The sequence below is a fragment of the Diceros bicornis genome, chromosome 30 (genome assembly GCF_020826845.1).
Source record: "Diceros bicornis minor isolate mBicDic1 chromosome 30, mDicBic1.mat.cur, whole genome shotgun sequence".
Taxonomy (NCBI): Eukaryota; Metazoa; Chordata; class Mammalia; order Perissodactyla; family Rhinocerotidae; genus Diceros; species Diceros bicornis.
This window is the reverse complement of record NC_080769.1, coordinates 8,857,222-8,884,987: the sequence shown is the minus strand read 5'-3', so window position 1 is coordinate 8,884,987 and position 27,766 is coordinate 8,857,222. Positions and strand designations below refer to the sequence as shown.

The 27,766-nt window shown below is 59.2% G+C and overlaps 3 protein-coding genes across 5 annotated transcripts; all 3 read right to left on the bottom strand.

Moving 5' to 3' along the window:
• Positions 1-59: 59 nt before the first annotated feature.
• Positions 60-4,135, bottom strand: FDX2 (ferredoxin 2). Of its 2 annotated transcripts, XM_058525737.1 has the most exons (5): positions 3,797-4,093; positions 3,650-3,704; positions 3,342-3,448; positions 727-814; positions 60-490 (listed from the first exon to the last, which is right to left on the bottom strand). In XM_058525737.1, the coding sequence occupies exons 1-5, from the start codon at positions 3,948-3,950 to the stop codon at positions 334-336; spliced, it is 561 nt and encodes a 186-aa protein (XP_058381720.1). In that variant the 5' UTR covers positions 3,951-4,093; the 3' UTR covers positions 60-333. The 2 variants fall into 2 exon arrangements, with proteins under 2 accessions (XP_058381720.1, XP_058381722.1); XM_058525739.1 differs by lacking the exon at positions 60-490 and having other exon boundaries at positions 726-814; positions 3,406-3,448; positions 3,797-4,135.
• Positions 4,136-4,164: 29 nt separating this feature from the next.
• On the bottom strand, positions 4,165-18,950 carry RAVER1 (ribonucleoprotein, PTB binding 1). 2 transcript variants are annotated; one of them, XM_058525734.1, is made up of 14 exons: positions 18,700-18,950; positions 17,055-17,121; positions 13,878-14,347; positions 9,998-10,189; positions 9,710-9,839; positions 9,289-9,383; positions 8,401-8,488; positions 7,895-8,106; positions 7,706-7,799; positions 7,497-7,630; positions 6,685-6,759; positions 6,075-6,206; positions 5,609-5,692; positions 4,165-5,520 (listed from the first exon to the last, which is right to left on the bottom strand). In XM_058525734.1, exons 1-14 carry the CDS (start codon positions 18,916-18,918, stop codon positions 5,374-5,376), a joined length of 2,139 nt encoding a protein of 712 aa, XP_058381717.1. In that variant the 5' UTR covers positions 18,919-18,950; the 3' UTR covers positions 4,165-5,373. The 2 variants fall into 2 exon arrangements, with proteins under 2 accessions (XP_058381717.1, XP_058381716.1); XM_058525733.1 differs by having other exon boundaries at positions 7,497-7,799.
• A 216-nt stretch (positions 18,951-19,166) lies between these two features.
• Positions 19,167-25,419, bottom strand: ICAM3 (intercellular adhesion molecule 3). Its single transcript, XM_058525735.1, has 7 exons — positions 25,071-25,419; positions 24,217-24,480; positions 21,096-21,401; positions 20,479-20,763; positions 19,905-20,159; positions 19,535-19,783; positions 19,167-19,448 (listed from the first exon to the last, which is right to left on the bottom strand). The coding sequence occupies exons 1-7, from the start codon at positions 25,147-25,149 to the stop codon at positions 19,255-19,257; spliced, it is 1,632 nt and encodes a 543-aa protein (XP_058381718.1). The 5' UTR covers positions 25,150-25,419; the 3' UTR covers positions 19,167-19,254.
• Positions 25,420-27,766: the final 2,347 nt, after the last annotated feature.

Below are 27,766 nucleotides of genomic sequence, written 5' to 3'. Positions count from 1 at the left end.
GGACAGTTGGGGATCTGGAGAATGCAGGGTGTGCCCCCCAAAGCCACTCAAGATGCTGGTTGGAAGTCTGTGATCAAGTTTTATTGTCACTCCAACTCGATTCCACCCCTCTCCACACCCCGATTCTCAGGAGTCCGGGGGAGGCTGCCCCAGCAGGGGCCCTGTCCCCACCAGAGCCTGGACACAGGATCTCTCTGAAGGTTTGGGCCTTCTGGGTGCTTCCGACATCTCCCTCTCAGGCCTGTCCGTGCTCTGGGCTGGGCTCGCAACGTGGCCACTCCTCCAGTCCTGGCCCTGGCGCCATGGGTGTCCCGGAAGGTCCAGCTGCCCGTGTCAGTGGGGCTTGGGGACGTGACCGTCCACGTAGAAGTTTCTGGTGATCTTGGGCAAGGTGAATTCGGCCCCTTCCAGCTCGGGGGTCAGCACAATCTGGCAGCCTAGCCGCGAGTTCTCCTGCAGGAGGGGGGCCATGTCGAGCATGTCGTCCTCCCTGGGGCGAGGAGGTCAGTGGTTAGTGGTGGGCATATTGGTCCGGCTGGTGAGGGCCCAGAAGGGCCAGGAGGGGCAGGCGAGTCCAGGGGGAGCGGTCAGAGGGGCAGCATTCCTCTGGGGGAGAAAAGCTGGGCTGCCCTCTGCTGCTGCCCAGGCGGACCTCCAGACACGGGGAATGCAGAGGCTCAGCGGCCAGACCCCCAGCTCAGAGCCGGGAGGGGCCGCCTCGCTCACCTCTCATCGGGAGGAGGCAGAAGGTCCAGGTGGGCCTCACTCACGTACACGTGGCAGGTGGAGCACGCCAGGGAAGCTTCGCAGGCCCCTGGGGGCAGCAAGGGAGGGGCGGCAGTGAGGGGCACAGTCAGGGAGAAGCCCTTTATTTCACCACGCGCCCCTCAGCTCTCCCTCCCAGGCCTGTGTGCCCCCCCACCCTGTTATTTACTCAGCCAGCTGTTCCCAAGGTTTTGCAAAGGGCTGTCCGGGGTATCCCATTTCCCAAAGATGCCCCAGCCGGTTGGGTACATGGAACCATTAACGAGCATGGACTTGACCTGAGTGTAGCTGAGAGGGGAAAAGCCAGGCAGGTTCTGGGTAGGGTAGGAGCCCTTGCTGCGACCCTGTCACTGCGCCGCCGGGCGACTGTGTTCCCACCTCCCTGCTCCTCCTGAAGGAGGGAGGGATTCACTGAGCACCTAGCGCAGCAGGGGGAGGAGTCAGCGAATACGAGTGGAAAGATGCAGAGGCTGGGGTTTTCCACTTGCCCCTGGACACCCTCCCAACCCCCAGACTGGTCACCGAGAACTGCGCTTGGGGATGACGTCCCTCCTGGCCGAAAGCCTTTCCAGAGGGTTTTCACAGCCCGAATCAAGTCCAAACTCCTCCACTCCGTCCTGGAGGTCCTCCCCGACCCCCACTCACTCCACTTCAGCCACATCGGCCCCCTCGCTCAACTCCAGCGCGCCCGGCCCGTCCCCACCGCAGGCCCTGTGCACGTGCCGTCCCCTTGGCCTGGAATGCTCCTCTCTGCACTCTTTCCGTGGTAGATCCTTCTGGTCTTGGGGACTCAACTCAACCGTCCTCCAAGGCCCCCATCTCCTGTTTCTGGTTCTTGTCCCCACCTTGGTAACTGTTTTGAATTTCTGCACAGTATTTATCACAGCCTGAAGATACCATCTAATCTCTGGGTTTACCTGTGCCCGTCAACCTGCCCCCCTCTCTCGGCCCGAGGTGCTGAGCCGTGCGCGTTGTAAATGCTCAAGAGACAGGTGTTATAAGGGACAGATTCTTCCTTTCTCTTCCAGACATGTCAACAAGGAGGATGGGGCAGCCTCCAAACCCAGCAGATGTTCCCTGCGGCACTTGGTGACTAATTTGCCCACCCTCTCTGTCTCTGGGGAGAAACTTGGCCTTGACACTCCAAGTTGTCCCCCGCATCTCTTCCTCAGCCCTGTTTCCCACCTCGCTAGCATCCTCTTCCCCTGAGAGCGACATCATCTAATATAATCGTCTCGACTAGTCACTGCCCACTAACCACGTGCCAGGTATTAAGCGCTACGCACGAGATCTGTTTAATCCATAGCAACCCGGTGAGACAGCAACTGAATTCTCCCATTTTACAGATGCGGAAACAGAGGCTCAGAGATGCTAAGTCCCTTGCTCAGGGTCACACAGCTGCTAAGAGGCAAAATTTGAGCACAGGCCACTTGCCTCTAAAACTCATGTTCCAATCTGTTTCCTGGCCTGCCGGCCACTGGATTCCAGAACAGAATTTGGATAGAGGTGCCACGATATCCCCACCCCTTCTAACAATTAAATCAGGCTCCCTCTTAAATGAACCTGTACATTTTTTTTTCAGACCGTCCTTCCCAGTTGCTCATGATAGTATTACATGTTTATTTGTGGGATTATTGTCCCTACTAGGTTAAAATTGGTGTGAAATGACTGGAGCCTTATCTCTTGTGTACACTGCTGCCTGCCACACAGTACGTGTTCGATCTTCATAAAAGAGCAGCACAGATTAGGGGCTAACATAGGCTGGGTGTGAATCTAGTTTTGCCACATACATGACCTTGGACCAGGTCTCCTTAACCTGGGGCTCAGTTTCCTCACCTAAAAAATGAGATAACAATCTCCCCTATTGCAAAAAGTTGTCATGGAGATTCAATCAGGCAACGTGTTAATGTGCTTAAAATAATGTCTGCTATTATTATCCTTCCTTCAACAAATACTGACAATATATGTCACATCTAAATACCATGACAGGCAACAGATAAGTGTGAATGAGGCAAACAGGGTTTCTGATCTCATTTTGGGGAGAGATGACAAAAAGGAACCAAAACAATGAGAAGTAATTAAGACAATAAAACACACTGATGTGACAGAGTGAATGGGGCTTGGGGACTTTGGCTGGGCAGAGGGGAATGATTGTCAGGAAGATGACATCTACGCTGAGACCTGAAGGATGAGAAGGAGCCAGAACATCTGGTTGGAAAGCACTCCTGATGGTGGGCGCAGCAAATGCAAAGGCCCTGAGGCAGGAATGAAGTTGGCTCTTGGAGGAACAGCTAGTAAGCCAGTATAGGTGGGAGAGAGGGAGAAGGGAGGCAGACAGACAATACATGCTCCTGGAGAGCAGGAATTCTAGTAATCTCTAGTAAACGCTCAATGAATAACTTCTGCGTGAATGAAGGTTAAGAGCTGGGGATGAGAGCGTGGGGAGGAGCCTGGATTTTTAACCATCTTTGGTGGGAAGCCATGGGAGGGTGAAGCAGTGGAGACACATATCTGATTTGTGGGTTTTTTTAACAAGCGAGTAAGGGCCTCCCCAATTCCCTGTGCCCGGCTCCCACCTTCCAGGTCCACCCCATGGCGCTGGGCCAGGTGGAGAACATTGTCCCCGACTCTGCCGCTCACCGGAATCCGTTGGCCTGACCGGTCTACGAACACCACGTTCACCCTGGGGACAGATGTGGGTGTAGATGCCGAACGGGATGATGGACCAGGTGGAATCAAGGGTTAGGAAGTCAGGGTTGGGGGGCTGACCGACAGGGGAATAGGGCGATGCAGAAGGGGGACCCAGGGATGAGGCTGCAGGGCAAGGTGGGGACCGGAGGAACCTCGTGGGACGAGAAATGGGGGACCTGGCCCCCCCACTCACACGTCCCCGGGCCGCTCCGGGCCGCCGGCTTCCTCCTCCCCCGCCGGCCGCGAGCCTGGAAAACACAGTTGAGTAAGCGCCGCGCCGCGCCCGGCCGGCGTCCGCCGGGTTAACGCTGTCCTCCCACCCCAGAGGCACCCCAGGTACCTGTCGCCCGGAATTTCCTGGCTGTTACCGGCGCCGCCGCCTCCCCGAACCCCCAAAAGCCCCCGAGTCTGCTCCACCAGGCGCCCCTGGCCGCCCGCAGCAGGAACCTAACATTCACCCCGCCCCGCGCCACGGAGGCGGCCATGACAGGCATCACGTGACCCGAGCGCTGGGCATGCGCAGTCACGGCCACGTGAGCAAAAGGCCCATAACTACCCGAATATAAGCGCCGGCATTTTTGTGGGGCGTGCGAAAGGCGGGGACTGCCAGAGTGGGACGGCGCCGGCAGGTTCGCGCGCGCCCAGGCCTCCAGGGCCATCCCAGACCGCCCACCCAGGCCCACTGTTCCAAGAACCAGGCAGCTCTGCTTTCTTTAAAACCATTTACTTACAAACTTTAATTCAGCAAAGGTCTGTGTGAGGACTGGGGAGAGGACACCCCCCTGGAGTGGATGTGGACCCCCAGAGTCAGGGGATGGCAGCTGGTGGCCCAGCCGGCCAGGGGCAAGGCCCAGGGTCATCTCAGGCCGACAGGTCCTGCTGGTGGGCAGGCGCAGAGATCTGCATGGGGTTGTCAGATTCCAGCTCTGGGCCAAAGGGAGGCCAGCTCCAGGTGACCTGGCCTGGGGACGGAGAGGCGGGGCTCATCTTCAACATGGGGGGAGACAGCAGAGGCTCAGGGAGATGCATAATGCCCATCTCCCACAGACGGACAGCAGGGGGACTGGTTTGCGCAGGCAGAGAAAGCCGGTCTCTGCTCCTCGGCCTGGGAAGGAGGGATGGTGGGGTTGGTCCGCCAAGACCAAGGCTTTGGCCTTCTACTGTCCTCAGGGCGGGGACCTGGGTAGAGGGGCCCAATCCCCAGGCCAGAGCCATTTGGTCCTGAGTCGAGCTTCCGGAGCTCGGCGTCTGAGAGGCTCTGGCCAGCGGGGCCTGGGGCCCGGCTTTAAGGCATCAGAAGGCAAGGGGACTGTGGCGGGAAGCAGGGGACCCAGAGCTGGAGGACAGGCCAGAGTGGGCAGGCAGGAGCAGGAGACAGCCATGCCTGCAGCAGCCATGGGAGAGAGAAGAGGGCTGAGCCGTTTCAAACTGACAGGTGTGGAATGGAGGCCCAGACATACTGGGCCCTGAGGGGATCAGAGCTGGGGGTCATCCTGGATTGTTTAAAAAATAATAAAAATTAGAAAAGGAACCAAGAGTCAATTGTCAAAGTTAAAAAAGGGGACAGTCTCTGATCCTCACGGGAGGTCAGAGAAACCTCCAAGGCACTCGAAAGACCAAGACACAGGAGCGACGAGGCAGGAGAGGACACAGGCAGACACAGGGGATGGGAGAGAGCAGGCCGGGGCCCCTCTCTTAAGGCTGCGGGGTTTCCACGCCGGGAGCAGGCCGGAGGTGCGGCAGCCCCCGGACGCCCCCACACTCCTTGGGCTCCTGGGGCTCCGGCTGGTTGGTCAGCAAAGTCTTTCAGAGATTTTTCTATTACCGAAAGGAAAAAGAAAACAAACACAAAACAAAACACCAGAAAACCCTAAAGCGATTCGGTGCAGGCCCTCGAGCATCTCCGGCGCTGGCCCCTTAGAAGATCCTCTTGCGCTTTAGGTAGGAATCTGCGTAGTGGCCGCCGAGGCCCTGCGAGTGCTGGCCCACGTAGCTGCCCTCGGGGCTGGGCTCGGGCGAGGGCAGCAGGTGGGCGAAGCTGCGCTTCTGGCCACCCAGGGGGGTCTGGAGACAGAGGGGAGGGGGTCGTGGGTCAGGAGCCACCCGGGGCCACCACTCCCCAGCCCCGCGTGTCCCCGCCCCCCGCCTGTACCTTCAGCAGGTGGCTGTGGCCGTTGGGCCCAGGGCCGAGGCCCAGGAGCCCTTCTCCAGAGCCCAGCGGGGAGGAGCCGACCGCCTGAGAGAAACAGGAGAGGTGGGATGGGAGAAGCAGCAGCCCCCAGAGCAAGGCGAGGGTTTCAGGTTCAAATCTTGCCTCTGCCACTTACTAGCTGGGAGACTAGGGGCAGAGTATGTCATCTCCGGGCCTCAGTTTCTCCATCTGTTGATTGGGGCTAATACTACCCACACCCTGGGCTGCTTGGGGAGGAAGTGAGAGGAGGCCCGGAAGGCTGGGCAGCACCAGGTACGGGACACATGGCTGCGGGGAGGCTGGCCTATTTCAGCTGGCCCTGGCAAAGCCGATCCCTGCTCCCATCCAGCGTTCGCACCGAGGGTCACAGAGGCCTCGCGTCCTGGCTGTCCCTGGGGACGTGTGCTCGGCCTGGGAGGCTCCTCACCTTGTTAAGGTGGCTCTGCTTGAGGCCAGCCTGCAGGCCGCTGGTGAAGTAGGAAGTGGGTGAGCCGGAATAGAAGTGGGAGAGGGGCCCCCCACCACTCCGTTCGCCAAAGCCACTGGGCGGGGGGGACATCTGGAAAGAAGGACCAGTTGAGGGAGGTAGACTGTTGCAGTATCCACCCCCTTTCGTAGACTCCCCCAAACGACTCTGGGCTTTGCCGTGAGCCTAGCTGTGGTCAACAGGACAGGAAAAAGACGATGCAAGCAGAGGTGTCTGCCCTCCTCCTTCCTCTGGGGAACCCTGGCACCATCACCATGTGCATGAGCACAGGCTGGCCTGGAGACAAGCTCCATGTGGAGCAGATAAACCGTCCCGGCCAAGGTCCCCTCACCAGCCTAGGCTTCGCCAGATATGGGATGAAGGCCATTGTGGATTGCTGAGCCCCAGCTGAGCTGCCAGGGGACTGCAGAACCGCCCACCCACCACCCCACAGGATGGTGAGAAATAATAAAGTGTTTGCTGTTCTAAGCACCAAGTAGTGGGACCGCTTGTTACTCTGCAAGAGCTAACTGATACACTCAGGAGGTGGGACAGGCAGGGCGGCTCTTACTTTGTGTCGGCTGGGTCCATGAGGCCCTAGGGCTGGCTCCCGTGGGTGGGAGAAGAGCCGCCGAGGTCCCATGTCCTAAATAAAAGTGGAAAAAGCGTGTTGGGTTGGGGTCTGGACCAACCTCACCCTTGGCAGAATTCCACAGTACAGCTGTCATCAGGGAAGTCTGTCCCTTCCAGTAGGGGGCAAACTCTAGTGATGGGGGCCAGCTAGGCCTGCGGGGTGGGGCAATGAGACAGAATGTGCGCCCCATCCCAGGGGGTGGCTGCCCTTTGGCCCAAGGTGACTGCTGAGAAGACATGTGGCCCCAGTGGGGTCAGTGTTTGGAACTTTCAAGGCAAGCTGGGTTGTGTGAACTCGAGGAGTTTTATATGTTGGTGTTGGTATTTATTTCACTTGCTATTTTTTCAAAACCCAGCGTGTGCCAAACATAACACCGGTGTCCAGTCCACAGCGTCTGACCCGGAGGAGGCTGAATCATGGAGCGGCCCCCCGGGCATAGAGACAGGACTCAGAGAGGGCAGAGAAGGACAAAGAGACAGACAGGAGGCTGGGCCCCATCTCTAAGGAGAAGCAGAAGTGGGGCCTAAGGCCTCTTGGGAGAGACAGACAGACTGACAGGAAGCAGGGTCTGATGAGCAGACAAACAGACAAGACTGAGCGGCAGGGGCCATGTCCGGTATCTTCCCCACTGCGTCCCTAGCGCTTGGCCTGGCTCGGTCAGTACTAGAGAAATGTCCGTCTGGAGAAGGACTCACACCCAGGGGACAAAGGGTGACAGCAGCCGGGCCCCAGGACAGCCAGGTACTCACCGAAGGGTAGTCGAAGCCATAGCTGTCGGGCAGCCCTGTGTCGGGGGGCAGGCGGGCGCTGGCGAGGGGGCTGAGCAGGCGGGACTTGAGCTGGAAGGCTTTGCTGCCACCGCCACCACCGCCACCTCCGGGGGCTGGGGGGTTAGGCAGGGGGCCCTCAGCTGGGCGGCGGCTTCTCCCGGCGCCTCCCCAGCCCCGGGCCTCCTTACCCGCCAGGTTGCTGGCCGGGAGCAGGCTGTGTAGGTTCAGGTAGGGATTCAGGGGGATCCGGAAGTCCTTGGGGGGCTCCCCCAGGAGCGAGACCTGTGGCGGGAGGGCTGGGTTCATGAGGGCCCCTGGCAGGGGGACCGCACAGGGAAGGAGGCTGGCGTGGTGCTGGGCGCAGGGCAGGGCCTTACCCCGGGGGGCGTTGGCAGAGGCCCACTGTCTTTCTGGAGGCCTCGGAGGCCGGTGCCTCGGAGCCCCACAGGGGCAGGGGGTGGCGTGAGCTGGGCTGCAGGGAGACCCAGGCCCATGGCTTCCCGGTCACCCCCAGAGGGGCCAAGCAGCGGTGGCAGCAGGGGTGGTGGCTTCCCTCGCCGAGGCGGCAGCTCTGGGGGCAGGCCCCCCCCTACAGACAGAAGGTGTCAGCGGCCCAGCCACACAGGACCCCTCCTCCCGGGGCCCGAAAGCCTCAGCCTGGGCCAGGGCCAGCAGCCGAGCAGCAACTGTGTGCTCCCAGGATGCTCATGGCTGCCTGCGAGGGGGCACCCATCTGATAGATGAGGACACTGAGACCCAGAGAGGTTAGGTCACTTGCCCAAGGCCACACAGCCAGGACTCTACCACGCCCATTGAGGAAAGGGGCTTGGGAAAGGAAAGTGGGGTGGGGCCCAGAGATGGGGAGGGGCAGGGCCTGTGTTACCTGCAGACAGCTCTCCGAGGAGGGGGTTGGCCGGCTGGGCCCCAGGCGGGAGGGTGCCCAGGGGAGAGTCTCCCAGGATCCCGGGCTTCTAGAGACAGAGCACAGTCAGCTGGAGATGGGGGCAGTGTGGCCTGGACAGCAGACAGGTGTCACCCAGGGTCTGGCGGTCAAGCCCAGCGCACCCAGACTCCAGCCCACAGCCAGTCGCAGGCAGACATGCAGTGTCCCCCAGTGTCTCCGACACCCTGGCCATCACCCAGCCAGCCAGCCAACGGTGACCAAGGGCCTCCTGTGTGCCAGGGCCCGTCTGAGGCCCTGGGGAGACCCAGGGAGCAGGAGCATACACTCAGCGTGCCAGGGCCTGTCACCCCACATGTCAATCACTGTCAGACAGACCCCCAGTGACAGTGACAGTGTTTCTTAGACACACGCTGTCCCACACCCAGCCCCGTTGCTATCATCACGGAACCACAGTGTCCAACGCGTGCAACTTTGTGTCGATCGCAGCCACACGGTCACTCTTAACCACACAAGGGCTCAGACACACCCACAACAGTGACTTGGCCCCCGTGAATGAAACCAGACAGGGCTCTGTGTGTGTGTGTGTGTCTGTGTGTGTGTGTGTGTCTATTTGTGTGTGTGTGTACGTGTGAAGGGGGTGGGGTGAGAGGCCCTATTTCCCTGTGGGGCCTGGACTTTCTCCCCCAGCCTGAGTCACTTCCTGAGGAGCACCTGCCACAGGCCAGGCCCCGTTCTGAGCCCCAGGGTCACAGCCAGATGTCACCCCACCCCACCGAGGGCGAGCCATCCAGTGGCAGGTGCAAGCGCTGTCCGAAACGGGAAGGCGCGGGGCTGCGGAGCGTGGGTGAGGGGCTGGGGCCGCGTTACCTTCTGACTCTGGCTCTGCAGGGCGAGCTGCAGCAGCGCGGTGGACAGCGCGGGCCCATTGAGCAGTGGCATGGCCGGGGGGGCGCCCAGGAGGCCTGCAGGGAGACCCAAGGAATGGGCGGGGGTGCCTGGATGGAAGCCCCCCTCCCATGAAGCACAGCCCCGGGCCTGCTGAGAGCAGGAACCAGAAGATCCGAGAGGGCAACTGACACAGGCGAAGGAAGGGCCGGGAAGGGGAAGGGCCGGGAAGGCTGCTCTGCTCCCCTGTGGGGCACGAGGGCACCAGCTCCCTGTGGTGACCGCCACTCTCGTCCCAGCCCCTGCTCACGGGTGGCTCGGAGCTCAGACGGGACAACAATCCCGGGGAGGTACCTGGCTCTGGGAGCGCTGGGGAGCCCGCCCGCCCGCCTGGCCCCCTTACCCTGCTTGCCCCCCGCGCTGCCATGGAGCAGGGGGTTGAGCAGCAGCTGGAGGGAGGCGGAGGGCCCCAGGCTGTGGAGCAGCTGCAGGATGCTGGGCTCAGGCAGGAGCCCTTTGCCCCGATTGAGGGCCTGAGGAGAGGAACGGAGGGCGGCTCAGAGCGCGCCGGCCGCAGGGCTGGGGCCTCGTCCCTTCCACGCCCCTGGAGCCCGGCTGGCGCCTGTGGGGGCCCTGATTTCTCGAGGGAGGGGGGCCTGGCTGTCCCACCCCACCCCGGGCACGCACTCACCGTGGCCTGGGCGGCGATGAGCGCGGCCAGCATGCTGCGGCCAGGGGGCCCCGGGGCGCAGAAGGAGACGCGCAGGTGGCTGCCCCCCAGGGCCAGGCCGTCCGCCCGCTGCTGCGCCTCTTCCGCCATCTCGGCCGTCTCGTACTCCAGCACGGCGAAGCCCCTCAGCTGTCCGTCCTGGCCGTACGCCAGCTGCAGGGGAGAGGCAGACGTGAGCGCCCCGGGGGCAGGGACCGCCACCACGCGAAGTGACCACGGTGACCAGGCACGGATCCCGATCGCGACAGCGACCCCCAGAGAGGGTGGCTTCTGGGCCTGGCACTGCCCCAAGCCCGGTTCCCGCATTAGCTCATCGCATCTGCTCACTGGCCCTGGGACGCGGCATCCTAGCTGTTTCCAGAGGAGGCAACCGAGGCTCAGAGGTCAGCGGGCCCAAGGTCACGCAGCTGGCGGGAGCGGGAAGCTGGGACCCACCTCGCTCCCTGGGCCTCGTGCCAACACCGCTTGGGGACTTTGAAGGGAGGCCCGAGCACACCGAGGCGCAGAGATGGAGACAGCGTGCTAGGGCTGCAGGGCTGGGGACAGGGGCTGCTGGGAGAAGAGGTGGTGGCTCTGGGGCGCCACCCCACCACGAGCCTCGGGCCCAGGGCGCTGCAGCCGGGGCTGGGAAGGGCACACAGCCTAGGGGTGAGGCAGGCGGCGTCCGAGCTCGGGTTCCAGGCTGGCGGTGCCAGGCAGGTGGGTCACACAGCCAGGGAGCGGGCGCATCAGCGGTGTGCTCCCTCCACCCCCTCAACAGCAGCCATTTGGTACTTGAGACCCACGGCCCCTTATCCAGACGCTGGGACCAGACGTGTTCCAGACCGAGAAGTTTTCAGAGACAAGAAAGGAGAACCCCGCCCATCCTGTATATTCAGGGTCAGGCACCCCCAGCGAGGTCTGGGGCTCCCGGGAAATCAAGCACACGAACAGCTCCGCACAAGACGCAAAGATAAAGGCCACAGACGGCCCCACGGGGGTCAAGTCAGGCTTGCCTGCCAGGTGAGCCTGCTGCCAACTCGGGGAACCCACCTCTCAGTTTTCAGGGCATTGTGGGTGCTGGAATTGTGGGTGGGGGCTGCCCCAGGACGAGCAGATACACTGAGAGCACCCTGCTGGGCTCTGCACACCCGGGGGCCCAAGAGCAGGTGCCTCCAGCCATGTCTCACTCCACGGCAGAGGCAGGACCATCAGCACGCCCACTGTGTAGACGGGAAAATTGAGGCTCAGAGAGGGGCAGTCCCTTGCCTAGGCCACAGAGCTGGACCTGGGATCAGACAAGGTCAGGCTGATGCCCTTAACGGGACTGGCCACCTCTGCGTGGCGATGGCTGTCCTGAGAACCAATGCCATTCCCCCTGGCTCCCGAGTGACAAGCGGGCGGCTGTGGCGTGGTGTGGGGCCCACACAGCATCCAGCAGCAGGGGACACCACGGAGCCCATAAGATGGAATGTGGCGCGGCCACAAGAGGAACAAGGAGGCTCTCGTGTCCAAACACGGAAAGATGCCCAAGACACCGGAGTGGAAAAACCAAACCAAGGCAGGCCCGGCGATATTTGAGTCAAGGGAATGCAGGAAGGCATCCGTGCGTTTGTTTGAAAGGCGTAATAAATCCCACTGCAAGGAGACATAAACTGGGGTGAGGGGCTGTTGGCAAAGGTGCTGGGGGGCTGGGAGGGAGCCTTCACCACCGGATGTGCTTAAACTCCAAACAGGACTGGACTGCCCATCAACAAGAACAAATAAGATGGAAAAGGCTTTGTATAACCCCCAAGGTCCTGTGACACTTGCTTTATACACCGCTAGAGCACTCAAATATCTTTAAGCAACTTTGTCATGAAATAAAGCAATTAGATATGGAAATGGGCCTGTGTGTAAACCGCAACGCGCACTGGAGTGGGTTGCTACGGGAATTCCTTGACGTTCTCCTCTTGATTACGGAGAAAATGAATGCCCCCCGTGAGGACAGCCAACTCCCAGCTTGGCACCCGGGTTTCTTGGAAGGCGGGGCCCCCGGCCTCCGCTGCCTGACCTTGACTCCCGGCCCACCTTGTACTGGCTGGCCGGCCTGGGGAGGCCACTGCACACGCCCGTGGGCCCGGTTTCCTCATCGGTAAGATGGGGCCACTGGACCCACTCTGCAGGGTGGCTGTGGGGGTTCGATATGATGCTCAGCAGGGGCAGGGAAAGGTCGCACTCCAGGCGCAGCAGGTGGGGGGGCTGTCAGGCCTGGGCGCAGCACCCACGCCAGGTAAGCTGTGGCCATCAGCCCACTCTAGCAAGCACTTCCCCTCCCCCCCACCAGGGCCCCGCCAAGGCCCGGATGCGCATCTTCGCACAATCACGCTCATCTCGCAGATGACAGAGGGAGTCTTGGAGGGGTCAGAGGGCAGCCAAGGCCACGCTGCCCCTCCTCAGGGGGGACTGAGGCTCAAACCTCACCCTGCCGGACTGGGGCCCAGTCTCTGGGCGACCAGGATGCCTGATGTCACTGTGAGCTCCTCGGGGGCAATCGCCTGGATGCCTGGTGCTCAGCAAACGTCCGGTGAGCGGTAAATGGAGGAATGCGTGAGCAGCTGTCCACAGTAACCCAGTCACAAAGCACTGCTGGCCTCACCTCGAGATGGGGAAACTGAGGCTGAGAGCGAGAACTTGTACCTGGTCACGGCCCTGCCATCCTAACCTCCACACGAGAGGATGTGGCCACCGAGCTAACTCGTCTGTGCCCCCGAGCCGCACCCAGGGCCGGGCACACGGGAGGAGCACAGGGAAGGGAGCGGCAGGAACCGACACTGACGAGCAAGGAGAGGCGCTCCTGCGGAGGTCTGACTACCCAGGCACCAACCAACACCCCACTCACACGAGGGGATCGGGCCCCACCCAAGGCCAGAGCTGGGACCTGAGCCCAGGAATGTCCCGGCCGAGCCCAGGGACCAGCCTCCTCCAGCTGGCCTGGGGCTCTGGGGCCAGGCTGCAGTGTTCCGACCCCAGCCCTGCCACGCCCTGGCTGCGTGACCCTGGGCATGTCACTTGACCTCTCTGTGCCTGTGTCCCCACTTGGAAATGGGGCCACTACCTGCCTCTCTGGGCTGTTACAGGAGGGAGGGGCTGCAGGCCACGTGATCAGAATAGTGACTGCTGAAGGAATGTCCATGTTGGGGGTCTGTGGGCAAGACCCTCTGGGGCTCTTGGAGAGCTGGGCCTGCCTGTTCTCACCCACTGCGCCTGTCACGGGGCTGGGCATACGCGGAGAAGCGCCTGACAAATGTGACTGGAACGAACCAGGGATTGTTCTGCCAATCCAAGGCACGAGTACTGAATCCCTTCCCACGGAGGAGGGAAACTGAGGCTCAGAGAGCGAGTGACTTGCCCGGGGCCACAGGGCAGGGCTGGGATCCGGCCAAGCCCGGCTTCCCGATCTCAAGACTTAAGTGGCCCGTGGGCTCCTCCGGAGTAGCCTCCTCAATGCCAGGCCTGGGGTGGGCAGTCAACAAACATCTGAGCGCGGGAGTGAACACGAACAAGAGGGCGGCAAGCCTTGCGATCAGCTTTGACAAAGACAGCCTCGCCTGCACTTTCAGGAGACTGAGGCCAGAGAGGTTCAGCCAGTAGCTAGAGGGTGCACAGGGATTTGAACCCCAGCCATCCGGCTCCTTGCTGGGCTGTCACCACTGCACCGCGTGCCCTTTCTCACAAGAACCCCATTCAAAGTGGCGCCACGGCTGCTTTACTAAAAAGGGGCCCAGAAGATCAGAGAGGGCAGGTGACCCCAGAGGGCCCCTCAGAGGTGCTATGGGCTGGCCCCCGCGCCCCCAGGCCCCGCTCCGGGCCCAGGGCTCACCTGGCAGAAGGTGGGCGTGTGCACGGCCGAGAGCGCCCGGCGCAGGGCGTCCACGTCGCTGAAGCCGGGCGGCAGGTGGTCGACACAGAGGCAGCGGGAGTGCAGCAGGGCGGGCGTGAGCTGCCCGGCGTCTGTCCAGTGCACGTAGAGGGTGCGCGGGCCCAGGGGCTTGCCCAGCAGGTCCGACTTGGCGCGGGCGGCCGAGTCCTTCTTCATGTACTCGGCGAAGCCGTAGCCCTTGGAGTGGCCGGTGCGCTCGCTGTAGACCAGGAAGCAGCGCTCCAGGCTGCCGAAGGGCCGCACCAGGTCCTCGAACTGCTGCTGCGTGAGGCTGGGCGGCAGGTTGGCCACGCAGAGCAGGGCGTCCGTGGGCTGCAGCTGCACCGACAGCTCGCGCTCGCGCAGGCAGCTCTGGTGGAAGGCGCCAATGGCGGCCTCGGCCTGCTCCCCATTCAGCAGAGTCACGAAGGCTGCGGCAGGGGGGACACGGGGTCAGGGGGGCCCCGAGGACCTGCCCCTCCGCCCTCGAGACCACGTGTGACCTCCGGACACTGAATCACCTGGATATCTCAGGCAGCAGCTGACTGGAAGGGTCGCCAGCCTTGAGCAACCCACGTGCCACGAGGCCTGCTCCCTGCTCTCACCCTGGCCCCGCTCACGACCCACAGCAGCGCTGACTCTGCACCCGGCTCTGTCCCAGGACGCATGTGTGTAACTCGGGTGACACACACGGTAGGAGTTCAGCATGTGGTCACTGGAGCCTGGTTTCAACTCTAGCCCCCCAGTGGCTTTGGGGTCTCAGTTTCCCCATCTGTCAAATGGGAATAACTTACTCCTCACAACCACCCTTTTGCCAGCGAGGAAATGGGCCCAGGGCGCACCCTCTGCCCAAGCGGAGGAGCCTGGACTTGAACCCAGACAGGCGGGCTCTGTGCCCCTCCCTCACCGCCTTTCCAGGCCACTAACCCCTCTCACGTCCGAGCCCCTGTCTCAGCCTTGGTCCCGCTGCCACTCCCCCCAGGGGTTTGCTCTCCCCCCAGGAGCCACAGGGAGCTTTTCAAAACCATCATCAGGGGCCGGCCCCGTGGCGCAAGCGGTTAAATGCGCGCGCTCCGCTGCTGGCGGCCCGGGGTTCACAGGTTCGGATCCCGGGCGCGCACTGATGCACCGCTTGTCAGGCCATGCTGTAGCAGCATCCCATACCCACATAAAGGAGAGCAAGATGGGCACAGATGTTAGCCCAGGGCCAGTCTTCCTCAGCAAAAAGAGGAGGATTGGAAGGTGTTAGCTCAGGGCCGATCTTCCTCACACACACACACAAAAAAAACAAAAACCATCATCAGATCGTGCCATGCCCTTACCCAGGGGCTTCTCACTGTGGGGGTCAGTGGAGCCTGCATGGCCTGGCCCTGTGGCCTTGCTGACCTCCTCTCCCATCTGTTGCTACTATTTTGTGGACCATGCCAGGCACACTCTCCCACAGGCCTCTGTACCTGCTTTTCCCTGAGCGTGTGGCACTGGCCTCTACCTCTTCACCTGATTGACCCTGGCCCACCCTTCAAGCTGACTACAAACATCACCTCCTCCATGGAGCCTACCCTGACCACTCCTGTTTCAGATCCCAGTTCTGTGCTCCCACAGTGCCCTGCATGGTCTGGTCCCATGACCATTCCACCTTCAATGTTGGCAGTTGTTTGAGTAACATCCTCCTCCCCAAACTAGACTGTCTCAAGGCACTCAGTGAACAGTTCTGACTTGTTGCCTCTCCCAATATTTACCAAGCACCGACCAGGTGCCAGGCACCCACCGCTTTTTAGCTATTTTATTTTTTATTTATTTATTTTTTGTGAGGAAGATCAGCCCTGAGCTAACATCTGCCAATCCTTCTCTTTTTGCTGAGGAAGACTGGCCCTGGGCTAACATCTGTGTCCATCTTCCTCTACTTTATATGGGACGCTGCCACAGCATGGCCTGACAAGCGGTGCGTCAGTGGACGCCCGGGATCCGAACCCGGGCCGTCAGCAGTGGAGCGCGCGCACTTAACCACTACGCCACGGGGCCGGCCCCTTTTTAGCTATTTTAATGAGTTCAGCCTCACAGCCAACTCGAGCAGGTCACGCCCAATTTGCTGGTGAAAAAACCGATGCTCAGAAGGGTAAACGACCTGCCTATGGCCACAGAGTGAGAACAGAGAAGGACTCAAACCCAGGCCCATTTGCCTCCAGGGCGCAACCACTACCCTAGCCCACAAGGTAGGTCTCGAGGGGTTACCTGTCCTCACTCAGCTCCTTCACATGCCACACTCATGTGACAGATCGTAAGCAAAGGCCCCTGAAGGTTTAACGCCTGGCACAGTGCCTAGAGGGCACAGGCACCCACCAAGAGCCTCCCGTGCAGGAGGTGGGGGGCGAAGGCTGATAAGACCTGGCCCTGTCTGCACGGAGCTGACCACTCAGTGCAGGAGGCGGGTAAGTGAGCGAGCAACAACAGCCCAGGGGGGTCAGTGCTATGATGGGGGGGCCTCAGGGCTCTGTGAGGAGCTGCCTGGCGCCACCTGGACGGAAGAGGGGACAGCTAAGAACAGCGGCAGAAGGAACAGCCTGGAACCTTATGGGCGCCAGAGGAGATGGCAAGGCTGGGACACATCCTTGGAAGGTACAGTCAGGAGAGCCTCAGAGAGGTTTTGAGGAAAGAGAAGAATGATCAAGGTTCGAAGGTTTGAGCAGATTTGCAATCAGACGAGAGCTGGCTGCCTCGGGGGGCAACAGGGGCCTGAAATGACGGAGCCAGAGAGGCCAGAAAGAGGCTGCCATTCAGGCAGAGATGGAGGGGCCAGGGAGCAGGTGGAAGCCAAGGGAATGGAGAGGCACCAATTGTTCTGGAAGGCTTGAAGGAGAAGACCAGACAGGCCTATGTGACTGGCTGGCTGGGGGGATGGCATGGGAAGCGGGGAGCCCAATGCCCAGGTATCTGGCTGGGCAGCCAGGAGGAAGAACATCAAGGCTGCCCCACGATGGGCACCCAGGACAAGGGAGAGACGGGGGCAACAGTCTGTCCTGCGCTGGCCTAGGGGACGATGTTGGGCCAAAGTTCAGGAGAGGAGACGCTGCGCCAGGCCCCACCCAGCTTCAGGGACTGTCACCCTCTGCCGCTAGCCCACCCCACGGCCCCACAAACCTGTCCCTTTGAATTTGTCCACAAAACAGTACTTGAGCTCATAGTCGCTGAGCAGGTCGTGCACTTCCTGCGGAGACAGAAGCCAAAGGACAGGGAGTCACCAGGGGCAGAAGCGAGCAACCTGCGCCACCTTCACGGGGACCTGCTACGCAGGCAGGTTAATTGCCATCCCCATTCTACAAATGAGGCCACTGAGGCTCAGAGCAGGTACCCGGCCCAGGCCACTGAGGCCAGAGCTGGGATTCAGAGCGTAGCCGCAAAACCTCATGCTTTTAACCAACAGAACTCGCTCTTTAGAGAGTCAGGTGGATCTGAGTTCCCAGCCCAGCTCTGCTGTATGCCCCATAGGGAAGCCACGTCACCCGTCTGAATCTCGGTTTGCGAGACTGACTCTTTCCGACCACCTCACAAATTAGGTATTAACATACCCATTTCGTAGAGGAGGAAACAGGCTCAGAGAGGTGAAGGAACCTCTCGAAGGTAGATTGGTCAGGGCAGCAGTGGGAATGCCACGCAGGGGTCCCTGACTGGGGACCCTTGTGTACTTAATGAGCCCACATGGCGTGGCTTCACGTGCCTCCTGATTCCCTCTCGCTGACAGCACCTGCCTTTCTGCAAGCCAGCTTTGCGGGGGAGGGGGGAGCCCCTGGGGCCTGCCTGTGCCAGACTGTGCAACCAGCAGGAGAGGCAGCATGTTCTCTGCTGAGCGATGGTGGGCACTAGGAGGAGAGCCGGCTCTAGGAATAAACCAGACCATGCTTAGTGGCACCTGCCCGAGGTCTGTCCCCAAGTCACACCCCTCTCAACACTCCTGGGACCCTACTAGTCATGTGCCCATGTACGGGCAGGACAGCCAGTGGCAGATGTGCTGGTGGGCCAGGGAGCAGTGGATTCTGGCAGCAGGGAGAAAGTACCCATTCCTCCGCGGCAGGGTGCGGCAGCTGCAATCTCTCCGAGTCCAAAGAGCACTGGGATGCCCTGCCCCATGGAGGCCCCAAGAGAAGGGCACCCCAGGCCAGAAGATCAGCCACGAGGGGCTCCACAGAACAATGGACCCCTTTCCTGCAGGTCTGCGGACTGGGGGCAGGAGACCCCATTTTTCCAAATTAATTCTAGGGCTTTTGGGGAAGAAAGACCCCAGGAACTGCTACAACTTCCGGATCTATCTCTCAGAGGATATAATAAACGGGCGCTACGGAAAGGCATACTCGAGCCAACCCTGAAACTTCTGGATATGAGATCCCACCACCCAAGAGTAGAGGGGGTGGGGAAACACACAATCAGAGCAGGCAGCAACTGGCGCCCCCGTTTCCCCAGTCCCAACGTAGCTGCCCATTCACAATCCCCCAACATGGCCAGAGCTGCCCGCCCCCGTCCATTCCCCGCCCCCTTCAATCGCTTGGTCTCGTCCAAGCCTGTGGTCGCCCCTAGCAACGTCCTCCCTCAGTCCAAAGTTGGTTTCTCCCTCCATCACCGCCCCCCCAAATCCCGCTCTTGGTCTCTCCCGACCCCGCGTGGATCCCGCGCTTGGGCTCTCCCGCCGACGTCCCCCCGCGCACGCCAGCGTTGGTGTCGCCCGGTTCCCCCCGCGCACGCGCACGGTGGTATTTCCCGCCACGCTCCCACACCGCCCCCCCCCTCATACCTGGTTGGTCACGTCCCCCGGGAGGCCCCGGATCAGTATCTTGCGGCGGTTACGGAACTGGCGCTCGGTGTGTTCCAGGCGTTTCCGGATCTCCTCTGGATCTAGCGGCGGCAGTTCTTCTTCGGGCGCCCGGCGCTCCGCGGCATCATCGGCTTCCACCTCGGCCCCAGCCTCCGGGCTCAGCGGGGGCCGGTGAGTAACGGACACGTCGGCCGCCATCTTGGGAAACCCGGCGCCTTCTGGGACCAGCGAGCCGGGGCGGAGCGGCATAGAGCGGCAACGAGGACGCGTCCGCCGATTGGCCGAGAGAAGCCCCGCCTCCTTCACGATCCCGCCAGCCCATTGGCTAAGACCCAGCCCGCCTCTTAGAGTTCAAGCCGCGTCTGGGCGCCACAAGCTCCGCCCCCTTCCCCCGCGGAGATGTCACTCAGTGGACGCTCGGCGCAAGTGCAATCAAGCCACAGACCCCGGATTTTGAAGGTTTTATTGGTGCGCAACCCGGGGGTACGGCCAAATCCCCGTCGTCTTTGGCCTAGTATCCCCGCGGCCTGAGGCTCAGGATGGCTCCTCCCCCCCTGCTTGGTCAGGCTGTCTAGACCTGAGGGGCAACCAGGTGGGGCTCCTCGGATTCACTTGGTAGGTGTCACTCTGCCTCTTGATCACGAAGACATACAGTAAGGCCGTTAAGACAGTCACCAGGCCCAGGATCACTAACGCCACCATGAGTGCGACGACTGCGGAGTTCGAATCTGTGCAGAGAAGCAAGGAGTAAATGCGCGCGCCCCGGCCCCTCCTGGGCTTGCCGGTCTACACCCGCGGCCTCGCCTTGGCTCACCTTGAACCCTCATCACCACGGTCAGATTGTACGTGCCCCGTGAGCTGGCCGCGTTGCACAAGTAGGTACCACTGTAGTTCAACGTGACAAGGAATGGGGTCCCGACGGGCACCTCGAGCTGGGATCTCTGGTGTACACACCGTAGGTGCGGATCCGGGTTGCCCCGGGCCTGGCACTCCAGAATGTGGTTGGTATTATCTTTCCACTTCAAGCGCTTGGGACATTTGGCTCGGTCAATCTTGGGACCGTCTGTGGGACCACCAAATGATCAGACACACCCAGCGCGACCTGAGGCACGATGGGGCAAGGGAGAATCAAGTCTTTCCAAATAAAGGGAGCAAGGGATTAAAGATCAGAGTGACCTACTCACACAAGACACGCAGCTGGACGCTCGTGTTCCTGTACAGGGTCATTCCGTCCACTTTGAGGGTGGCATTGCAGAAGAACCTGCGCTTGTCGTCCGTCTCCGTGGTGTTTAGCTGAAGCTGGGCAGGCTGCCCCAGGGCCACGGCTGGAGCTCCGTCCAGCGTGACCTGGACTCGGGATCCGGCCGCGCAAGTCACAGTCACTGTGGTCCCCTCCGGGGCGCTGAGCTCGCTCAGGTTCAGGATGGGCCCCTGGAAGCCTAAAGGCAGAGCGTTGCCCAGAACTTTGCTGACCACGCACCTCCCATCCGTCAATCGCCGCCCTCCATCCGCCTCTTTCCCCTCGGGGTATTGGGGCCACGCGTTTCGGCTTCCCCGCGCCCTGGCCCATTTTGGGGCGCTCAGGCTATGGTGTTTCTCGTGTCACTTAGGCTCCGCCCACGTCGTAGCTCCTCCCACTCTGGTGGCCCAGGCCCTGCCCCTCCAGTTTAGTCTCCGCGCTGTGCGCCCCGCGCCTGGTGCTGCTGAAGCTCGGTCCGGTCTCGCCTCCTGAGCTGTTTGGGCCCCGCCCCCTCTTACTATAGAAGGTCACGTTCTCCCGGGTCTCCCGGGTCTCGCCCCCCAGGGTCACGGTGCAGACGATCTCCCGGGTGCCTTCCTGCTCTGCGCTCCATGTGGATGTGGCTGTGGCTGTGATACTGTCCTTGCGTCTCTCGACTGTGTGATTCAGCGTCTGGTCCCCCAGCGCCAGTTCGACCTGGGCCTCGGAGGCCGGGAACAACCCGTCCAGCGTGCAGTTCGCCTGGCACGACGTTCCCACCAAAAACCTGGGGACATCGAGGCGCGGGGGCCTCATGGGCAGGGCTGGGGAGAAGGGTGGGCCTGAGCAGGAGGAGGTCTCATACAGCCGTAGATGCCCCTTTCTCCATGACACACTCATTGCCCCCAACCAGGGTCCTTCTTTCCCAGGATACCTTGCGGCCTGAGTCACCCCCTTCCCAGGACACACTCACAGCCTTCTCAAAGGTTCCCGCGCGGCCGCGGGCCTCCCGTCTGAGGTGACCCCGCCCAGTGGCCAAGGGCATGTTTTCCCAGAAGCTTTGAGGTCCGAGCCACTCTATTCTCAGGAACCCCGCGGCCAAGGCACCCCTTTTCTGGCTCAGCTCATACCCATTGTCTGCAGTCCCTTCCCTCACCGAAGGTTCGGAGCTGCCTGGGGGCCGAGCTGTTCTGGAACAGTCCCAGCCCTCGGGGCCGCAGGTCCAGTTCGGTGCGGCACGAGAAATTGGCGCCGTGGTCCTCTCTGCGGGCCAGCACGGTGGCGTTGACCTGGGTGGCCTCCCCCACGGCCGGCTGCCGGCTCAGCTCCTCCTCCCCGCGGAGCAGCACCACCGTGAGGCTGGCGCGGGGCGCCCCGCCCGCCACCTGGCAGCTCAGCGTGAGGTTCTCGCCCACGGGCTGCCAGGGGGGCAGGGGGGCCAGCTCCACGCGATCAGGGAACCCTATGGTGGGGGGGGAAGAATAGCACTTACCAGCCAGCCCTGCAGCCCCCACCCTAGGGAGTGGAGAGGAGCCGAGGGTGGCCTGCCCAGCGTGGAACTGTGAACTTTGAATTAATAAACCCAGAGGGCTTAAGTCCCTGCCAGGATAAGTGTTTGCTATTGTCCTTAGGATCATGATTATTTCCTGTTTTGTCAGACACCTTGCCAGGCACTGAAATAAAAGTCAGATGTTCTGTTCCCCAGAACCTCACAGTTAAGAAAAAAAAAAAAAAAAAGGAAGAGGAGGTAACGTTTATGACTCCTTTATGAGGTTAATAGTAATCATCAAAATTCCTGTGTATTGAGAGCTTTTCTTAAACTTTCCAGATGTCATCCACCTTCATTCACACAGCAGCCCAGTGAAATCTCCTCTATCATCCTTCCCTTTTACAGATGGAGAAACTGAGCCCAGAGAGGGGAGGTGGTTTGCCCAAGGATGCACAGCCAGGAAGGAGCAGAACTAGGGTTAAAATCTGGGTCTCACAAACTCCAGACTCATGTGTCCACTTGCCTCCTTGATGTCACGTCTAGGGACTCCTCTGGCCCCTCCTCCCAGCTTCTGGCCTGGACTCCGCTAACCTGGGGTACCACTCGTCAGGGCTAGTGGTATGCTGATCATGCCTGGGCTCTCAGGGTGGAGCAGGGGAGCCCTGACCTGGAGCATCTGCCAATTTCTCCCATGGAAATACTCCCACTCTGGCGGATTTCAAGCTACCCAGTGTGACACGGAGTTGGGAATAGATAAGCACAGTGGGGTCTTATGAGCCAGGACCAACAGGCTCCCGCAGAGCACAGACAGAGGCATCTCAGACACGCAGAGACAGGGACACACAGACACACACATAGACACGCAGGTACACACAGGCAGATGTACACGTTACAAAGAAATACACACGGATACAAAGACATACATAGACACGTACTGACACAGACATCCACATATGCTCATACACAGACACAGATATTGACACAGTAACTCACACAGACACACACATAAGTTCATAGGCATTCACAGATACAAACACAGGCACACACAAACATACAGACACAACACATATACAGACACACGTACACTCACACAGACACATACACTCGCGGACACACACGTAAGTACACAAGCACAAATATACCAGCGCACACACAGGAGCCTACGCGATTACACACGTACACTACACTTAATCTCAAGGCTTCCCAAAACAGTAGGCACCGTGTTCTCTGCTATTTCCTAGTCTATTGTATTCTTTTAATGTGTTTTTTTTGTGTGTGTGTGTGAGGAAGCTCAGCCCTGAGCTAACATCCGTGCTAATCCTCCTCTTTTTGCTGAGGAAGACCAGCTCTGAGCTAACATCTATTGCCAATCCTCCTCTTCTTTTTCCCCCAAAGCCCCAGTAGATAGTTGTGTCACAGCTGCACATCCTTCTAGTTGCTGTATGTGGGACGCGGCCTCAGCATGGCGGGAGAAGTGGTGCGTCGGTGCGCGCCCGGGGTTCCGAACCCGGGCCGCCAGCAGCGGAGCGCGCGCACCTAACCGCTAAGCCACGGGGCGGCCCTGTTGTATTCTTTTAAATGCAGAGGAAGTCTGGAAGGATCCATAAGAAACCAGTAACAGGGGGACGCAGAGTCTGGAGAGGAAGACCTAGCCTGTTACAGACAGGGATTTGCGAACCAGACTGCCAGCTGCTCTGCTCGTGGGCTGTGAGCGCTGGCACGTGACTTGACCCCCCGAGCCTCGGTCTCCATATCTGCAATGAGGCTCATAAGAGAACCTCCCCACCCCGGGGCTGTTGTAAGGAGTGAATAAGTCAACATTTAAAACAGTAGCCACAGGGGCCAGCCCCATGGCGTAGCAGTTAAGTGCACTCGCTCCGCTGCTGGCAGCCGGGGTTCGGATCCCGGGCGTGCACCGACGCACAGCTTGTTAGGCCACGCTGAGGCGGCCTCCTGTATGAAGGGGAGGAAGATGGGCATGGATGGTTTAGCCCAGGGTCAGTGTTCCTCAAGAATAGACGGGGAGGATTGGCAGATGTTAGCTCAGGGCTAATCTTCCTCACGAAGAAAAATAAAACAGCAGCTGCTGGCAGCCAGCGCTATACAAATGGAGGCTTGAAATTTACAGCTTTTTATGCTGTTTTGATTTTGGAACCACATGAATTGATTACCTGCCATAAAAGTAAAAGTAATAACTAGAAGATGCGAGATGTCATTTTTGTGTGTGTGTGTGTGAGGGAGATCAGCCCTGAGCTAACATCCATGCTAATCCTCCTCTTTTTGCTGAGGAAGACCGGCTCTGAGCTAACATCTATTGCCAATCCTCCTCCTTTTTTTTCCCCCAAAGCACCAGCAGATAGTTGTATGTCATAGCTGCACATCCTTCTAGTTGCTGTATGTGGGACGCGGCCTCAGCACGGCCGGAGAAGCGGTGCGTCGGTGCGCGCCCGGGATCCGAGCCCGGGCCGCCAGTAGCGGAGCGCGCGCACTTAACCACTAAGCCACAGGGCCGGCCCAAGAGATGTCATTTTAAAAATGCTTGCTAGGACCCAAATAAATTGATGTCACAGCTGCTGGCCTGACATACAGTTGAGGTGTATCTCTCTGTGTCTCTGTCTCTACCTCTGTCTGTCACACACACACACACATATCCAGGTCCAGGCTCTGGGTCAGAGCCCTGGTCCATTCCTGCAAACTCCAGGCCTCTGCTCCCCCTGCACCACTGGCCATCTACCCACCCCCCCGCCACCACCCAAGGCCATTCCTCCCTCCAGGCACGTCCACTCACGGTACACTGTGATGTTAGAAGAGGTTGACAGCTGGAAGCTGTAGCAGAAGCTGGAGCAGAGGATCTGGCTGTCATTGGTTACATTGCTGAGCTGGAAGGCTGCCCAGCGCGAGCCCTGACCCAGCGACTTCTTGGGTAAGAAGGTCTCCAGATGGAAGGATTGAGGATGGGGACAATCTGTACTACAGTTTACCGAGATGGACCCTCCATCAGGTACCACTAGGTCCTGGGGCTCAAATCGCAGTGAGTACTGCCCATGGACACCTGCGGGAAGAGACAGAAACTCTCGTGATTGTTCTGGTGCCCCCCAACCCCCCATCCTCAGGTCCCACCTCATGCCCAGGTATAATGGTCCCCGCCTTCAGGGTGCGTTAGTCTAGTGGGGAAGACGGATGATGGATCAGGAACTGGGGAGAGTTTGGAGGAAGGCCAAGGAAACCCTGATCCAAACTACAGGAGGGAGTGAGTCAGGGAAGGCTTCCTGGAGGAGGGGACGACCATGGCCAGTTTTGAAGGATAAGTAGGCGTTAGCTAAATGAAAGGGAAGCAAGGTCTTGGCAGAGGGAAGAGCATAGGCACACATCGAGGGGCTACATGGAGCTGGGAGAGTGTGTGTGTGTGTGTGTGTGTGTTGGGGGTAGGGAACAAGTTACATGCAGGGATGGCGCCTCGGGGAGCCCTGGAGGCTGCGTTAAGGAGACACAACTTTCTCTCGAGCCCCTGTCGGATCTGAGTTTCAGGAAGTCCTCGAGATGGCCAGGGCACAGGAAGTGGAGAGCTTTGCTTTCTCTGTTCTCTTACCCTCTCTCTACTGACCTCCCGACTCCAGCCTTCCCCAGCTTGACTCTCCTCACCTGCGGGCAGCAGACAGCCGATGAGAAGCAGGAAGACGAGCGACATCCAGCAGGCCCCAGGCAGTCGCCCTGAGGGCATCACAGTAGCCAGCCTGCGGGAGGAAGGCGTCTGGCAGCAGGGAACAGGCGGAGCCGCCCAGGGGACGGAAGTGCAGCCACAGTGGTGAGGATTGCAGAAGTCCAGGGGCTGCCCCTTGCTCAGGCCTGGGGAGGGGCAGGGGGATACTCTGTGACCCCGGGGGTCCAGAGTGGGGGACCTAGGTAGGGCCCAGCAAGGTGGAGGGTGCTGGTGAGTCTCTGGCAGGGCAGACGTCAGTTACACTGCTGGTCCAGAAATGAACTCACAGGAAGTGGAACACAATCAACTTCCTTTGTTCTCAGAACTACGAAGCCTGGGGGGGCCGTGGAGGGAGATGAGACACCTCCTTCCAGCTGAACTTATGGGGGACCTCCAAGCACTGTCCTGGAGGTGATAAGATGAGATTTCAAGGCAACATTTCAGGGGGAAATGAAGGGACTTCTAGGTAGGGCCTCAAGGGGTTAGCATGAGATCTCAACATTCCTGGGGGGCAATTAAGAGATCTGGGGATGATAATGAGGGACCCGTAAGATGAGGGAAGCCATGAAAATGAACAGCGCCCACATTTACTGGGTGCCCAGCTCTGTGTTGACCACCTGAGTGGCTCCTGTAGGCCCTTTCCCTTTGAAGATCTTGGGGCCGCCCATGCCCCGTGTGCAGTGCTGAGGCAGGGAGACAGCTGAAATCTGAACCACTGTCTGTCAAGGATGCTACTTGTAACTGGCCCTGTCCCCTGTCTCATCCTCCCTTGCCTTCCCCTCTGGGCAGCTGGTCCTTTCATCCCAAGAGAAGGGACTGGGGGGTCAGGTGGGCACTCCCACTTCCATCTCTCAGGCCTCTGACCCGCCTCCTGTGCCTCTGATCTGAGCTCCAGAGAGGGACCTTGTGGAGGGCGTCGATAACACCCGGCGTTCATCCACTCTCCCCATCCCTGAGGCCACGCCCCCTCCTGCCTCACCTGGGGCACCTCCCCCCTCCAGTCAACTGCCTGGCCCCCCAGTCCATTTCCTGCACGGTGCTGAGAGAGCAACTAAAACCCAAATCCAAAGTATTTGTAAATAATATATCTGATAAAGGCTTATATCCAGATTATAAAGAAATTCTTACAAGTCAATAACAACAAAACAACCCGATTCAAAAACGAACAAAGGACTCGAATAGACATGTCTCCAAGGAAGCTGTACAAATGGCCAATAAACACACGAAAAGATGCTCAACCTCACTAGCTGTAACCACAGGCCCTCCAGGACCAGTTCAACTGACCCCATCTCATCAAGAGTAATTGAGAGTGGTTTTTCAGGACCTGAGACCCCTTGTGCAGTTCAGGCTGGTGAAGACCACCAGCTCATCAACTGGGCTTGCAAGGATGACCCATAGGTGACCCTTTTGACGTCCAAGGGCTGAAAACTCCACGCTCAGATCATGCTACCGCCACTATTTTGTGAACATGAAGAGCCACGGAGCTTGACCGCGCTTGCGCAGATCATCAGTTACCTCACCTCTGCTCTCCTCCAACCATCTATCTCTGCGCTTCAGACAGCCCCGCCCTTCATCCCATGAATTGTGCCCCAAGCCCTGGATTGGGGAGACAGATCTGAGAACACAGGCCCCTGTCTCCTTGCAGATCAACCTAGCAATAAAGCTGGTGTCTTTTTCCCAAAGCTGATGCCTCAGTAATTGCCTCTTGATGTGCTTCGGGCAAGAGGACCCCAATTTTGTGCGGTAACATAGCCATTAGGAAAATGCAAATTAAGACCACGTGAGATCGCTCTTCACACCTATTAGGATGGCTGCTGTCAAAAAAAAAAACAACAGAAAAAAAGTGGTCCATCCATTCACCCTTAAAAAGAAATGAAATTCTGACACGTGCTACAACATGGATGAACCTTGAGAACATCATGCTCAGCGAAATAAGCCAGACACAAAAGGACAAATATTCTACTCAAATGAAGACACTAGAATAGCAAATTCCTAGAGAAAGTAGACAGTTGTTACCAGGGGCTGAGAGGAGAGGGGAATGAGAAGTTAGTGTCCAGTGGGGACAAATTTTTGTTTGGGAAGATGAAAAAGTTCTGTAAATAATAGTATTGATTACACACATTGTGAATGTTTTTAATGCCACTGAATCATACACTTAAAAATAGTCAAAATGGTAAAATGTATATTATGTATATTTCACCACAGGAAAAAAATGACATCCACCTATTTTGATTTGTATCCAAAATATGAGATGGATTGATGGATGGCAGAGAAATGACAGATACCGCATAATAAGGTAAATTTAGCAACTGGGTGATGGTGGAATTTAGAGATGTTTGCTGTACTATTCTCCCAACTTTTCTATATGTTGGCAATTTTTCAGAGTAAAATGTTGGAAAATAAAATGCATCCCTGATGGATCTGGGTGGCTGTTCATGTCACAACAGGAGGGACAAGCTGACCCTGAGTGTCTCCTGCGGAGAGGGCACAGTGCCCTCTGTGAGTCTTGCCAAAAAATGGAAATTGAACTTGACCATTGGTGGGTCAAGGTGAGGACAGAGGAATGCATTCAAGTCGACCACAAAGATGACGCCACAGCGGAAAAGTCTATGGAACAAACAACCTAGTTTCTTCAACA

Bases quoted from the DNA above. Each gene is read 5' to 3' on its own strand.
- FDX2 (XM_058525737.1), bottom strand. From the start codon at position 3,950: ATGCCTGTCATGGCCGCCTCCGTGGCGCGGGGCGGGGTGAATGTTAGG. The intron at 3,705-3,796 runs GTACCTGGGGTG...TGTGTTTTCCAG, and splicing joins CAGGAAATTCCGGGCGACAG to GCTCGCGGCCGGCGGGGGAG. The intron at 815-3,341 runs GTGGGAGCCGGG...TGCTGCCCCCAG, and splicing joins CCATGGGGTGGACCTGGAAG to GGGCCTGCGAAGCTTCCCTG.
- RAVER1 (XM_058525733.1), bottom strand. From the start codon at position 18,918: ATGGCGGCCGACGTGTCCGTTACTCACCGGCCCCCGCTGAGCCCGGAG. The intron at 14,348-17,054 runs GTTTGTGGGGCC...CCCCTGCCGCAG, and splicing joins GGACAAATTCAAAGGGACAG to CCTTCGTGACTCTGCTGAAT. The intron at 5,693-6,074 runs GTGAGGAGCCTC...TGTTTCTCTCAG, and splicing joins AGCAGAGCCACCTTAACAAG to GCGGTCGGCTCCTCCCCGCT.
- ICAM3 (XM_058525735.1), bottom strand. From the start codon at position 25,149: ATGCCCTCAGGGCGACTGCCTGGGGCCTGCTGGATGTCGCTCGTCTTC. The intron at 24,481-25,070 runs GTGAGGAGAGTC...CTCTTCCCGCAG, and splicing joins CGGCTGTCTGCTGCCCGCAG to GTGTCCATGGGCAGTACTCA. The intron at 20,160-20,478 runs GTAAGAGGGGGC...CTCTGCCTTTAG, and splicing joins GGAGAACGTGACCTTCTATA to GCTTCCAGGGGCCCATCCTG.